The sequence below is a fragment of the Gambusia affinis genome, linkage group LG07 (genome assembly GCF_019740435.1).
Source record: "Gambusia affinis linkage group LG07, SWU_Gaff_1.0, whole genome shotgun sequence".
Lineage (NCBI taxonomy): Eukaryota > Metazoa > Chordata > Actinopteri > Cyprinodontiformes > Poeciliidae > Gambusia > Gambusia affinis.
In genome coordinates, this window is record NC_057874.1 from 1,818,354 (window position 1) to 1,834,695 (window position 16,342).

The window sequence follows — 16,342 nt, forward strand, 5'->3', positions numbered from 1 at the left end:
TGCAAATCACACTCACAGTAAAAATTAACTGTGAAATATGATGACAGTAAAGGTACTGTAGAATGTCAATTACAGTAACTTACAGGCAACACTGTTGCCAGTAAGTTACTGTAGAATGGCAATTACAGTAACTTACTGGCAACACTGTTGCCAGTAAGTTGCCAGTAAGTTACTGTAGAATGGCAATTACAGTAACTTACAGGCAACACTGTTGCCAGTAAGTTACTGTAGAATGGCAACTACAGTAACTTACTGGCAACACTGTTGCCAGCAAGATACTGTAGAATGGCAATTGCAGTACCTTACTGGCAACAGTGTTGCCAGTAAGGTACTGTAAAATTACAATAAAAAGTCTAACAGTGTAAAGCAATAGTCACATTTAGTAGAGTGTAACATGCTAAATGACAGATTGGTGAAATAAAAGTAAAGGAAGTATCAAAGTTTTATTTTGTGTATTGAGTGCATCAACATTTTAATCCACTAGCAACAAATAAAGTTTATAAAATACCTTTTTCTTTTTATTAGAAGTCTAAAAACATTCATCAGAACCTTGAATGCAACATTGACTTTGGACGTTTATTGAAGAATTTGAAGTTTTCTTTTTCAAGGTGAAAGGTGATGCAACAGTTTTAACTTTCAGTTTTTAAAAGTCAGCAAATCTTTGTTACAGTCTGGTTGGATATCTGACCGTGTTTCTGGGCAGAATTCCTAGAGTTCATTTGGAATGATTGGCTTTCTGTCAGAAATTGAATCCACAGTTTGTCAGAAGAGCTGAAATCAGTTTTTTTTTTTCCAGAAAGTTTATGTTAACTTACTTTATCTGTCCAAAATCAGTTTTGATGTTTGGTTGGGGTCACTGTCCTGCTGGACTCCCACCTGTGTCCAAGTTTCAACCATCCCAGAAGAAGTTAAAGAATTTGAAGTTGGGCCTGTTACTTCATTCACTTTATGCTTCATGCTACCACGACTCTGTTTGGATTCTTCTCAGTCCATGAAGTTTGCTAACTTGCGATGGGCACCGCTAGCAAAAATGTTAGTTCCACTAATCCTAAAGCAATAATCATAAACATCAGGTCTGTTAATGTACCACACCAACATGGTATTTAGTGGAAGCTATTGCTAAAGCACTAACTTTGATTAGGAACTGTTCCAATACCTAAGATTGGATCAGGACCAACAATTGTCGTAACGTTCAGAAATATGAAGCTGCTTGCAGCAAAAACACAATACGCAAGATACCATACCATTTTCTACTTTTCTACCAAAAGTAGAAAATTCATTTCTACTTTTCTACCAAAAGTAGAAAATTCATTTCTACTCTTTCTCAGATGCAGCATATAAAATGCAGCCTCGCATTTTCAGGGCTGATTAATTCAGCACGGAGCTCCGAGATATCTGGGACGAAAGTGGCTTCCTGCCCTTTATGCAATGACCACAAGTGCTTCAAAGAAGGTCAAAAGGCCTCAACAAAAGTTGACATTTTCAAAATAACATGCAGGAGTGGAAAATGTGCCCTTGAAAGCAAGGTATTGTGGGAAATCAAGGGTGGACCACCTCATCAAACCACATTGAATTTTAATTATCTGAAATGCTCTGCTGATTCTGCAAGCTGTAAACATAAACGTCCTCAGCCTGATTGTGCAGGGGGGGAGAGGGCCAGTATGGAGGGGAATGATGTGAGGCTGGAAAATTGCTGCATTTACTTATGACCATAGTTGAGGGAGTCAAAGAAAACTGAGCCATCCGCTGTCGGATGGCACTCAGGATTTCGGAGTTCTGAGGCACTTTAGTATTTTTCCGCATGGCTTCAAATTGCAAAGTTAAATCATTCATCACAAGCAAACTACAACTCCAACTAAATCCTTTTGTTATGAAATCAACCAAGAGAGGAAATGTTTGACAGATAAACACTTAAACACATTAAGCCTGCCAAAACACAAACAATTCAGTTCCCTGAAACAAGTGTCTATTAAACTCTTCCCTAAACAAATTTTCATGTCAAAAGCTCAATGCTGGGCACTCAACTGCTAATATGTTAATACGCTAAGAGCAGAGCAAATGTTTCAAATAAAGTAAAACACTGATTTTTGGGAACAAGATAAAAACATAAATGTAATATTTAAGGCATTATAGAAGATGTAAATTATAATATCAAAGTTAAATTGGTAGGTGAAGGTTGTGGTCTTTCCAGGACCGATTTGAACTGAAGTTCTGATCAGATCCTTGATCCTGACTGTTTCTGTTTTATGAAAACTGCAGAACATTTCTTATTAGCACATCAAAACAGACATATTCCTTCAGCAACTCATCATGTCAGGCAATGACAAAAAAAAGGTTCTGAACTTTTTCATTCATATATGAATATGTGCTGTCACTGTTCTTATCTTTGTGTTTTATACTGTATGTGAAAATGCCACAGCTGGTGAGCCCTGCACTGTCATGGTATTTCCATATATTTGAATATGCAGCCTTGTTTTCCTATAGTAATGCACAAATGAATGTGGAATTTTCCAAACCGGTTACCATGGAAATGTTTTTATCTGTATTAGTTTTGTGTTTGTGTGTTCAAGGGAAAACAGAGATTCAGGGTCACATGCATCACAGTCTTTGACAAATAATGCTCCAATTTATCCACATGTTTACACTGACTTGATTCATCTTGTGTTTTATTAACTTTATATTCTAACACACTATTTAAAGTAGTTCAAGTAATATATCTGAACCTCTTAGCACCAAGTTTAACTCCTAACAGGAAGTCATGGTTGTTTTGAAGCTATTTGATTGGCTTTGTGCTACGCTGCCCCCTATGGGTTTGGCATGTTAAAAAAACAACAGGCTAGGCGATTTTGTGCAAGTTCATGTGGATGAAAACCTTTCTGAAACTGATCAGTTATCTGATATCTGATACCAGTTTGTTTAATGATATTGACTGCAGTTACGTGTGTATAAGGCCTTTATCAAAAACATTTGGCCAGTGTTTTTGATGTTCCTGCTGCTCTCCTGTGGTTTTTCTCTGTTTTATATTTTAAAAAATAACTAACCAGTTTTTCTGTTTTGAAAACCATCACCATGTTTCACTGCGGGAATGGTTTGTCAGTGATTTTATTGTATGACAGGTCTATCTGGAAAAAGTGATTTTAATCTCAAGCAGAAATCTTGCCAAGATAATTAACATTAATATAGTACTAATATTCTCTTCTTTAACCACAGGGTCTCCATCCTGGACAACGGCAGCCTTCGGATATGGAACGTGACCAAACTGGACGCCGGCCTCTACACCTGCGTTGCAAGAAACCAGTTTGGAGTGGCGAGCAGCACAGGAAGTGTAACAATAAAAGGTATTTCCGTGTCCCTGTGTTTGATCACCGTCTCTCTTTTTCAGCCCGTTCAGCAGAGACCCTGACCCTGCCAAGGAGAAGACACACGTTTGAAATGAATGTTTTCTTAGCTTTTGGCAGTGAGTGGATCTGCGCCATGTTCCATTTCGGCTGTTTGAAAAACTAAACCGAAGTGTTTGAAAGCATAAATAAAAAATGACCAGAGCAGAAAGAAGCATCCAGTCACTGCCCTCTGATAAAGCACGCATCGAGAATGACTTTATTTATTTTTTTCTCTCCTCCCTGCCCTACACCTCTGTGTCGTCGTTACCGGGTGAGACACAGACGCTGCTGTTTGTGTTTGTGGAGATGCTGAAGCGGTTCAGCTCCCTGCCACGGCGCCTCCGGCTCTGACAGAGGACATGTGGTGTGAAGAAGTCCTTGTGCTGTTTGATCATCTGGGTGGTGGATTGCATTTCTGCTCCGGTGTTATGACTTATTACACTTCATTAAAAATGAATGTGAGCCGGGTATAGAGTGTGGCGCGTTGGGCGGTTTTATTCGGTGCATGTGGCTGTTTTTCATGTCCTGTTTCCACAGGGGGAAGGTGTTCTCGCCTCCTCGGCTTCCTGGGGGATTTGCTGACTTATTCGCTGAACTGTACCCTCACTGTGACCCTCTTTTCACGGTTCACTTGTGTTATTGTTATCTCTTGTGTTGACCTTCCTTGTTGGCAGCCTTGTGTAGATTTATGGAATTATTGATCTTCAGTATATTGGCCTCGAGGAGGGAAGACCGTGCTTTCACATTCAGAAAGGTTTTTGTATAGATTTTCACGAGGAAACTGTTTGGCGATAATGACGTTCAATAATTTACAATGTCATGAAAATGTTTAAGAATTTTATTAATTTGATTTACAAGTGAAGTTTTTATGTGTTGTATTCATTCCCCAAGATCACAGAAGGATTTATTTAAAGCATTTATTTTTAATCATTTTGACAACTTAGGTTTAAAGATGAAGAAACTCAAGACTCGACTTACATAAGACCAACAAAGAGAGAATTTTAAATACAGAAACCTTCTGTCAAAATAACCATTTAATATTTGTACCAATACATTCAAAGCATCTATTTTTCTAAAACATACATTTCTACACCAAACTTTTATTCTTACACTTAGGTTTTCATCAATATGCATGAATACAGCACAGTAATCAGACAGCTTCCTTCCGGCTAGTCCTGCTTAAATGTTGCTGACCACCTGGTGAACAACTGTCAACAGGCTCCTTGTGTGGTCCTACCATTTAGATAACAGAGCATTTCTAAACTTAAAAAAGCTATTTTATTGGTCCTCTGCAGTGGTAGGCACCGCTAACTAAAACGTTAGTTGCACTAGCCCTAAAGGTAATCACAGATATTAGCTTTTGCTAAAGCGTTACACCAATGCGGTATTTAGTGGAAGCTAACGCTAAATGGCATGTGTTAATTTTCATTACAAACTAACAATATCTGCCATGTGAACCAGGCAATAAAGAGTTCATAAAACGTCAAGACGCATGTTGAACTTTATTGAACTGAAAGATTTCAAAGCAGCCAAATAAATTTGCGCTAATTTAGGAGAAGCTACACTTTCAAAGTTAGCAAAACCACTAATTGAAAAATTAGCTCCACTGCTAGCACATCAGTGGATTAGCAGAAGTGAGAAGGTTATTAAGAAAATGAATCTTAACTTTTCATTATCTCAAAACTGTTTAGAAATAAAGAGTTGAAATACACCATTCTGTAGTTAATAAATTCATGTTAGACAAGTTTCTGTTTGTGAATATAATTGGTAAAATAGATTAACCTTTAGCTGATATTCTAATTTATTGAGATCCACCTATTTTCTTTTTAACAATAAATTCCTGCATGTTTCAGAGCGATCAAACAGCTACCTTTTCATCTCTTGAGTTTTGTGACCAGGTTGCATGTTGTGGATATAAACCTGTAAACAGACTCTGCAAAATCCCCCTTTTTTATTCTCCACCTGAGAGAGAACATGTCTGAGCATAACTGCACCTGAACATCCAGCTCTTATTGATTCTCCATCTTTAGGGAAAGGACGTACAAAAGTCAAAGAAAAAAAAAATCCATTAAAATCATACCAAAAAAATAAAAAATCCCTGGCCTATATGCTTAAAATTGATGTAAGCTTTCCATCATTCTCTGAAGTAAAAGGATTTTTTTCTATATAAAGCCAAAGCTTTCTTCTTGTGGGGTTTATGATTTTTGTTCCAAGGTTCAGTACATTTAATAGTCTTTCTTCTTCGGTTTATAAAATCCTGTGAAATGCAGTGTCAATACCACAGTAGTTTGCTATAACAGAACTTTTTTTCTCCAATTATCCACATCGTTTCTATAAAAAGGTGTTTTTAATTAACTACTCCCTACAAGGAAGCATTTCACTGAATACTTTAAAAAATCATTTTATTCACATCCATATGAGTAACTCTAAGAAGAATATTCCACTTTGTATCTCTGCATTAGTTCTGTTTTTACTGAAGAACACATCACATAATGGAATTTTAAATAATTCCAACTAGTGCTTTCTTCTGCAAATCACTATCAAGGCATGTTTTAAATTTTCTGTTGAATTATAAAAGATAAAATCCATCTATTATTAATGCTTAAAAGTCAGCAGCAGTTGAGGATGTTAGGAGCGCATCATGCTGCTCATTTACGTGGATACCCAACACACCAGCCTTTACTCAACTGAGTTAACAGTGTAGAAATTGATCTGCAGGAGAGCAACTTTGGTTTCTGGAGTTGATGTGACAGAGCAGCAAACAGCAAGTGGATTGAACTTAAACCAGGCTTTTTTAGTTACATTGACGTCTCAAACTCTTCCCGCTCATAGCATAGAAAATAGGAATTTGATGTTTTTTTTTAAATAAATCTGAAAGGTGCAGCATACATTGGTATTCAGACACGTTTGACTGTTGTTCTTTCCAAAATAACTCAGTCAGAATAGACACAATGTCTGTGAACATCAATTTCCAAACATAACCTTTCAGACTCTGAAAGTAGATTTAGCTCTTTGTAATTCTGTGATCATATAAATTCACGCAAAATCAACATACCCCAACAATTTCTCACACTGATGCATAATTGTATGTTTATTCCAAATGTTCTGCAAAAATTGTTAAAAATATTTTTTGACAATTTCAGTGACTGCCAACAATCATCTGCAGGTGGCAGTATTTTTGACTTCCACTACACTGGATGTAAGGTCACATCTGCATGTTGGCAGTGCCCTACAATCACTCCACTGCTGCCACGTTAGCAGTTTTGTCTCTATATTTAGCAACGCTTCAGACAAAAAAAATCTAAGTTGACCAAAATTGGAGAAGGCAGATCCAACTTTTTAAAGGTCGGGATCAGCCAGAAAACTGTAATTGGTGCACAACTAGTTACCATAGGACCTTTGGTTGCCCAACTTTAAAATTCATGTTGGCTTTGCTTAGTTATTATGTAAGCCCCTTTAACATACAAGTTTTTATGGCCATCAGTTAAAACAAATGGTGCCGTTTTTCTTTAGTAAAAACTTTCAAAAGTATACATTTTTGATGAGACACTGTAGAATTTAGCTTTTTTCTTTTGCCCTTCCTTAGTGAAAGTGATTGATTCTGTCACTACTTCTAAAAGTGGACGGCTGTTGTCTTCTTGATATAGACAGTCATCCCAGTTATTCTCTCGTTCCTCCTGTAAAATGCGTCTTTTATTCGACGGCCTCGCCCGCTTCCTTCCCGCTGCTGCACGTTAAAGCTGCTTTCTGCTGCCGATGTACAAATGTTTCCTTTATATGATCTGTCATCGCTCATATTGTTTGCAAGACAGGACGGGGTAATTTATACGCGCCACTTCATTGAGGATTGCAAACCTGTTTAGCGGGGGGGAAATTTGTGTAGTGGGATCAGCACTTATGGGAGATGACAGTAGTTTATTCAAATTGACTTTGGTGATATGAACGCCGGAGGGGAGGGAAAAAAGAAATACCTGTCAAATATCGTTCGGTGTCTTCTTGTTGTGAATCAGCCACCTAGCAAAGCGGCGGCGGGGCAGATGAGCCCCGTTAATGTTGCTATTATCGCAACACTGGGGGGATATTAGCAGATTAATTGCTCTTGATTATGGATGTGCTCCCTGAATTTTGATTACAGCAGAGCGGAAGCTGTTGCAATTAGGACGGCTGCCGATCATCACGTATGGCCAATGGAGTTCAGAAGTTGTGAGATCGCATCGCATTCGCTTTCTGTTCGCTCCTCTGGACCATGAAGGCAATTAATCTCCGCAAGCACCGTGACACATTGTGTTTGCAACTTACTTTAGAGAATATTCCGCGCTCTATCAGATCCTTGTTGCATTGTGTTCCAGCTGTGTTCAAATGTCTAATCGCTTTCTAACCAGTAATATGGCTCCACAAAACTCTTTTTTTTTATTTTTTTTTATTTATTTTTTTAGCCGGCTGCCTTCAGCACCATTAGGTTTGTATACGGGGCTTTTGAATCTGAACCGCAGAGACTATTTGTAATCGCTGCTTTACCTTTTCATCCAGTGCTATGATCAGGTCAGATTTTTAAATTCTCATCAGTTTGTGGACAATTACCTTCAAGTAGTGCTGCTCTCACCACCAGGCAAACTGAGGAAACGCTCCTGTGGGTCAGTGGCTCGTCATCAGGTTTTTGACCAGGCAGGCGTCTGTTTCGGTCTTTCTCTCTGTCAGGGTGTGTTTAGGAGTGAGCTGCATGAGTTTGCTCTGGCAGTTCACAGCAGGCTGAAAACATAAATCCAGACAGACTGTCTTTGAACTGTTGAAGCCTTGGATGAAATGGCCACTCTGATTGTTTGCCTAACCAATAGGAACCATTTCTGGTGTTTCTTTTACTCTAATGAGGCTTGTTGAGCATCATTGAGTTCAGAGCCTGCAACACTTAGACAGATGGACAAATCTGTAGAGAAAACTGGATCAAATATGAAGTCAATGAGGACGCTGTAGCAAACAGCTGTAGATACTACATCTACAATTATATTCAACATTCATAAAGGGCATGAATTTTTTAGCAGCTTTGAGCTTTTAGACTTAATATATAAAGTTTTTGAACACACATTTCAACCATTTTTAAAAGGAGGAATAATTTTCCAAACCAATTGCCTCAAAAGAATCAATAACTGCAACATATATATATAAAAAAAATGAAGTTACGTTGTACAATTTAAGTATTGCAAACCAAAAATAACTTGATTGATTATGTTTAGTTGTACATAAACTAAATAGCAAAGACATCTTGACATTATAAGTTATATGCAAACTAACAGCTAACAGCCATCTGTTAGTAATCAAGACTTTTTCATGGTAAATATTCCTAAACTGATCTGTAGAGTTATTCTCAGTAAACTTTGTTTTTGCCTCCATCACTAACAACAGCATTATGTTTGTTAACCAGAGGAAGAGTTACTAAGTACATTGCAGCACTCAATCCATCACAATCATTTTTATAACCATAGAATTTAGTTCACAAATTAGAATCCTGACATTTCTATAACTCACACGTTATACTTGAGTTATAGGACTCAAGTATAAGATTTTGCATCCACAAAACATCCACAGTACTATTAGGAAAAATGTGCTTTAGCAAGTTGTAGATAAAAAATATATATTTTATGGCAATCAGCAAAGTCCTGGTAAATGTCTACACAGCTTTTAAATGCATTGCGCACATTTTTAATAGAGTTGAGCTTTTGTTCAGTCCCATAACTTGCTAAAGGACATTTACTGAGGTACTAACAGGGTTTCTGTATATACTAGAACGTTTGTGTGTGTCATTTGCTGTAACTTAGCCACATATGAAATTAAATTTAGTGTAATTTTATAATTGTGGGTTGCACACACACACACAAACGCGCGCGCCTCCACGCACAGGCACACACATTTCAAAGATCCCAGTGAAATGGCCCTGCTTGTTGCTGTTTGCTCCCTTTTTGTTTCTTGAAGATGTCAAACCGAAGATGCTTTGATTAGTTTACACACTGATCCCTTTCATGGATTAGAAAAACAACCTAAGTGCCACGCCATTCGATAATGGCTCAATACTAAATTCGAGCTCTTGCCTTCCAAGCGCACCCTGTCATCCATGTTGAATGGCAGCAACGATGTGAAATTAATGCGTTGTGGGATTCCTGACAGCCACATAGAAAAATAATGAGCAGCCATCTGTTAGTAATCACCAGCAGGTTGGTACAGATGTGCCACTGAACACTTAGTGACTACAGTGCAGGAAGGGTCTTGTATCTATCTGCAGAGCAGTGCAGAAGACAAGGGGGTTTTTCTAGTGAAATCTTGTCCTGAGAAGTGGTTTGATTGGATTTGTAGAAAACGAGTGGGGATCAGCATGTGTTGCACTGAGCTGCAGACTAAAGGAGGCAAATTAAAAGCTGAATGCCTTATTTTTCTTCTAATATTCACATTTTTGCTTATGGATGAAATAACAACAAGGAATGTAAGTCTCTGTTATCACCAAGGTGATGCTAAATTATTGCAGTGGATAACATTGAAATATATTATTTGAACGTCAGCCTCCATTCTGCTGTCAGATGCAGTTGAACCTTTGAAGAAAAAAGCTTTTAACTTGTCAGCAAAACATCTTTTTCTGCAAAACTTTTAGTTTGTCTTCAACCTGGATACGATAGCATGAGTGTTAGTTTAAAGGACTTAGCAGCCCACCGTGGTCTTCGACTTCGCCATGCCCTGGTCATTCCATTCTTATGACCTCAAACCACTTTCCCAGCAGGAGGAAACTACGGGGTCTTTTCCTATTTTGTCATGCTTTGAGCACAAACTTCAAAACATTTGATGTGAATTCTGTGATAAAAATACAGATGTTCTGTGATGGCCTTATAGGGTTGGTTAGAGAACATGATGGAGACCAATGAACTCAGAAGGATACATTTAAAGAGGAGTTTTGTTGCAAAACTAAATTCCACAAAGTAGTTCAGATGATCACTGTAACTAATAAAGAACCTTTTGAAAATTGACAACCTTTAAGTAACATACTTTTCATTTAGGCTACATTTCTGTATTAAATAAGTTTTTTTTTATTGGTTTGTTGTACTATTAAAATTTTACATGCCAAGTTTTTATTAAATGTAGGAAAAAAAAATCACAATTAACAGAAGTAGCCTTTCAAACATCCATCGGCATGTAATTAATCTATTTAAGGTGTTTCTATTAGTAACGCTCATCAAATAAATAGACTTTTCAATAATATCCTAATTTATTGAATGGGTCTGCATCTAAAGACCCCACAAATCTGGTCTCTATGTTTAAATAAGAAGAAATACATTTTGGAAGATATTTAAAATGTTCCAGTGTTCAATGTTCTGTAGAATTTAAAGTTTATGAATCTTTGAGAATGTGTTTATGCATTATTATAAGACACTTTTTAGATGTTTGTTGTAAAAATGTCCCTCTTTTTTCCCATGCACCTTTTACTTCACACCACTTTGTGTTGGTTTATCACAGAAAATCACAATAAAACACACAGCGTGACAAAATGGGGACTGCAACTCTAGGTGTGTAAATACATTTTCTGAGTCTGTGTACATGCTGTGGTTGCCCATAAGAGTAATGCATTACAGCTGCAGTCCATTAGAACAGAGGAGTATTATTCATAAGGTACTGTGGTGAAACGGCCCACATGAGGCCTGTCAGTGCATCTCAGTATGGAGCTAGGAGTCGCTACGTAACAGTTAGCTGGCACCGTTTGCCGTTCAATTCTTATTTATTGTTCAGCCGTTTCTCTGAGCGTCTCCACTGTGAGCCAGTTTCAGAAAGCCATCAGCTTTAGAATAACACCGAGCTCTGATTCAAGTTTCATTCATGTAAACATCAAGCGCGACTAGGGTCTTCCCCTTTAGAGCTTTGTCGTGTTATGCATTGGTTTGAATCCAGTCTCCTTCTTCAAATCAGTTTGTCAGCCGTTGGTATCAACATCAATACCTTCTTCTATCTGATTATTGTTGAAGCAGAAACTGGATTTTCTGCCTGACTCTTGGCAGAGATATATTCAACTTAGATATCATGAGGGAAAGGCTTGAAATGTAGGTGTATAGATTTCTGGAAATTAAACAGAAAATAGGTGCATCCTAGCCTGAGGAAGAAATTAAAATAACGCTAGGTATTGGACATTAATCGAATGGAAAAATTTATACAGAAATATGAAAATATTCAGAGCAGTTCTGAATACAATTTTTCATTTCACCATCTACTGTAACATCCATTATGACTTTGGATCTGGTTCAGTTATGTCCATTTAAACAATTCAAATGAAACAGTCTGTAACTATTATCTACAAGGTATCCTTCTACCACAAAGTTTCTTACTATCGTATATATTCTATTGTAGGAAACTATAGTAAGACTGCCCTGGAACTCTATTCTTCATTGCCCAGTTGTGTTTTCATTGCCTTTGCACATGTTTTGGGGGGGAAGTATCACTGGCTAGTCAAGTGTCTTTAAGAAGTGCTTCTAGCACTATTGCTAGCTACCTGGACTAGCTAGGCAAAAAAATGTGAAACAAGGAGTGATTTTACAAGGTACAGCATAACAAACTTCTCCAAAATGTCTTGCATGCAGAAATGTTTGTCACAGTAATTTCAACATTATAGCTATTGATTCATTTGAAATTAATGTACTTTTAATATACACTGTTTAATTTCCAAAATGTTCTGTGCTTTAATATTGCTATTAAGCAATGTCTGACCTTTGGACCATTTGCTTTTGTCATTTATCAACTCACCTTAACTTAATGCTTACGGGTCATTAAGACGCATCTAATTCACTATTGCTCATTTGGTAGAATAACTTATTTTATTTAATGTAGCAGCCTGTGTTTGACCCGTCTTAGCGCTGTCCTCAGGTGCCACCCAGTCTGTCGCAGTTCATTAACGCCCCTCTGTCCTGTCTGGTCTTGACCCTGCTAAGTAAGAGGGTTGCTATCGGCTTGTTTCCAGTGGCAGCAGGTAACAAGGCATTATGCAAGACAGGAATGAATCAAATTAGGCTCATCAGCGTAGCTTGAGCTCCGGTAACCAGCCTGGGTTGTGGATGTAATATGTCACAGTGATGACAGTGGAGGATAATAATTTCTACTGTCGTCAGAGTGAATCCCTGGAGGTCGTTAAAGAATACACACTTTGGAAGTCAACATAGAAAGAGTCAGTGTTATGAACAAGTTATTATACCAGGCTATTAAGGTACTTGGTATTCAGTGTTTTCAAGTAGCATAGTGAAAGTGTCCTAATGTTTTTTACATTATGTTAAAACCAGAAACTTCCGTGCAGTTGTTTGTGATTTTATGTGATAGTATAAAACAAATTAGCAAACGACTAGAGAAATGAAAGGAGAATCTTATATGGTTTATTTTTGTTGTTGTAAATAAAACCAGCGTTTATATTTTCACTGAAATCACCACTAATGACGTTCTTAGTGTACGTCTCCAGTTTTGTCACTTTCTGTTGGCATAATTGCTTCAAGATTAGAGAAATCTTGTCTTGCCACAGATTCCAAATTAGATTTACAATAAGCCTGGACTTTGACTAGGACTTTCTAACACACAAATGTGCTTTGATGTAGCCCATTGCAACATTAAAGTCCACCCCAGCTTTTCTTACAGGATTATCCTTCTTTTACCTCCATCAATCTTCTTGTAAACTCTCAACCTGCTTGGCTGTCCTGCTGAAGAGGAGCATCACCACAGCATGACACTACCAACCTCATGTGCCGCTATGTCAGGTATCAGCAACCTTTACAACTCCAAGTGTCTTACTTTGCTTTTGGTCCAGCACAATATGGCTCTTTAAACTGAAGCCGCTTGTTCTAGCAATGCTTACTGAAGAAATCTTTAAATATTTCAGTTAATAAAAATAGGTTTTGTTCTTAGGCTTAATTTGAGCTGGACAATAATTCAATAACAGCAATTATTGGGATGAACACATGATCAATATCAGTAGAAAATATGTCCAATAGAACTCCAATCCAGAACCGCACAGCATTCTGGGGGATGTAGTCAGAGGAGAGGATTTAGCTGATTCTTTTCTCAAAGTCAGCTAAGCAAGGTTGATGGCATGAACTAACAGCACAGAGTGAAGAAAGAAAAGAGTAAAACAGCTGGAGAGGTCACATGACCAGATTGGTGGTATTTCAGATATTATAACCAAGACAAGTTTAATACATTCAGTTTCCATATACTTTTGTACTTTAGCACAAAAACAGTTATCAACCTTTTTACAATAAATCTTCCTTCTTAAATAAGGATATTCCTTTAATTCTTAGTCATTTTTTGTAAAATATTTTCAATGAAAACATATCTAGGTTTTTATAGTAAACAGATTCAACCGAGCTCTGAAAAATGTTCAGATCATCTTTCAGAACATCTTGTGATTGGTGTGAGTTTCAGGGATAAATCATGACTTTCTTCCTGACCTGTCTGTGTGTTAACCTGGAGACTAGTTGCCAACTAGGTGACCTCTGAAAGAGAAGATATTTTTTAGAAAGCACTTTTAGGAGGAGTTATAAATAGGAGGGTTGACGTTTTGACTTGCTAACTGTTAGCCATTAGCCTTTCTCTGCTGCAGACACTTCTCCAGCCTCGTGGTTCCTTAACTGTTCTTTTGAGCTAAAATCTCTCCAAAAACGATTGTGACAGATTCTTCTAAAGAATTATGCTTGTTAGCTTTTCAGCTTTTTTACTTCTTTTTATTTCTTCTTGAGTTCTTGTTCTACATACCCAACATTCACAACGAAGGCAGACAATAGTTTCCACGGAAGCCTTGAATTTGTCTTTTTATGGTACTACACCACTTTAGCTGCAGCTCCATCATCCACTATGTCCCTCTAATGGAGGAGCGTACCTGTTGCTGATATTTTTATTGTGTGGGATACAAAAAGCTGCCTGTTGATGGTATTTTGTCTACCGAGATGAATCACATTAAAAACATGCGTGTGAGAGAAGGAGCCACCAGAAAGAAGGTGTCGCATCCATGCTGAATGAGACCTGCACTGCTGGCACTTTCCACACCAGAGTCATTCGCCACGGTTGATTTACTCCATGTGTCTGTGTGCTCAGAGTTGCAATTTCCAGCAAGTAATCACAGCACCCCCAAGAGGGAGACAGGTGCCACGCACTCCAAAGAACAAAGATTCACCTTCTCATCTCACCTCTCTCATGTCTTCACAGACTCCTCTTCTGCTGCTCTCAGACAAGTGCAGATAAGGGACACTTCCTTTATTCCCAAGTGTTGGAAACGTAGCGCGACTGCAGGCCTAGAAGCAGAGCAGCGGAGATTAGAGGGATTGCTGTTTACTGCTTTTCCTTTGCGGTGCGTTCAGGGAATTCACAGCTAGTGGAGGAGAGTTCCAGCCAGGCTGAGGCTGACAGTGACACATGGCCACTTCCCAGATTTAGGAACGACACTTCTTGGAGTCCCGACAGAGACGAGCCTGGGCTGAAACTAATTCCGCTTATTGTAGCCGGGCAGTCTGAGTTTTGCTGTGTGCTTCTTCCTGCGTATCCCTCTATGAACTGAGTCTGACACATCCATAAGAATGATGGAGTGGCTCAGCTGTCTCGGTCACCGCCGTGCAAAAAAAGAAGAAAAAAAAACAAAAAGGGAATGGAGGTTCGATGAAACGTGGCTGACTGTGTGTTTCAGAGGCAACCATCATCACCACGCAGCCCACAACGCTGGACATCACCGTCGGGGAGAGCGTGGTCCTGCCCTGTCAGGTGAGCCACGACCCGTCTCTGGAGCTCAAGTTCACCTGGTTCTTCAACGAGCAACTCATTCACTTCGGGAGCAACGGCGGATTCTTTGAAAAAGTCGGAGGCGTAAGTCCACAATCTGTCTTTGATTGTTTGAGTGGGCAGTATGGACTTCAGGCTGTATCATGATATTTGACGGTGCTACTGTGAAAACGATAAAAGTGGTGATAATAAATATTTATTAGATCTTTTTGTTTTAGCTGTGGCTATGACTGTGTGTCACACACACACAAATAGTTTCCTTGAAAAATATTCCTATTTGTAATGTGCTTCTCTAGTCACATAAAGTGTAACTTGTACCACTAAGCTGCACACTGTAACTGTATTTTAAAATGTATTGGTATTTATTGATGATTTATTGAACAAGCAATGGAAACACAGTAAAACTATCACTCCTAAGGACAGTTTTGGAGTTTAATTGGAATTTTATCGTAACAACAATAACTCAAGTCTCATATCATGATAAGAAATTTATCACGATAATTGATAAACAATACAATAAATGCCCACCCCTGCTTTTAAGAAAGAATGCAATTCTTATGATCACAAATAACTTAAGCTCCAGGTTACTGTGCTAATGCAGTAGGACAATGATCCAAAGAAGAAACAAATGTTAAAAGGAAGGTTCTGAAGTAGCTTAGTCAAAGCCTAGACTTAAATCTGGCCCAGATGCTGTTAAGTTTTCTTAAACAGGTCAACAATGCCAGAAAACTCCAAAGTGAGTGAATTAAAACCTATCAACAAAGAAAGGTGGGCCAAAATTCCTTCACAGTGGTGCTAATTATTATTCTGCTAATATTAATGCTCGATGGTGCCAAGGGATTTAGGTTATAGGAGCGAGTTAGCTTTAGCTTAGTTTAGCATGTAGAGTCAGTGGGCTTACAATAGCTTTTCCTTACAAATCATCATGTAACAAAATGGAAAGTTGTAGAAGTTTTAGAGAAGAAGACAGAAATAAAACAAAACAACTAAATTTGCTTCTCCTTTATCTTTTCATTGAAAGGCTAGTATTAGCACTGTAGCATAGCAAGCTACTACAGTGTAAAAAACTCCCAGCAGAAATTGTTCAGATTGGTCAACAGTTTTTTTGCATTATCTTTATTATTCCTGTGGCTACCAGGAGGCATTTGGTTGACGTAATAAATTATGTCAGCAGTACAGGACATAAA

The 16,342-nt window shown here is 38.1% G+C and overlaps 1 protein-coding gene across 3 annotated transcripts in view; it reads left to right on the forward strand.

Moving 5' to 3' along the window:
- Positions 1–16,342, forward strand: part of cntn4 (contactin 4) — a 264,248-nt gene that overhangs the window by 229,061 nt on the left and 18,845 nt on the right. For all 3 annotated transcript variants that reach the window (XM_044122286.1, XM_044122287.1, XM_044122288.1), the window contains exons 12-13: positions 3,211–3,338; positions 15,064–15,239. In XM_044122286.1, coding sequence (XP_043978221.1) covers positions 3,211–3,338; positions 15,064–15,239 — 304 coding nt within the window. The remainder of the gene's footprint in view (positions 1–3,210; positions 3,339–15,063; positions 15,240–16,342) is intronic.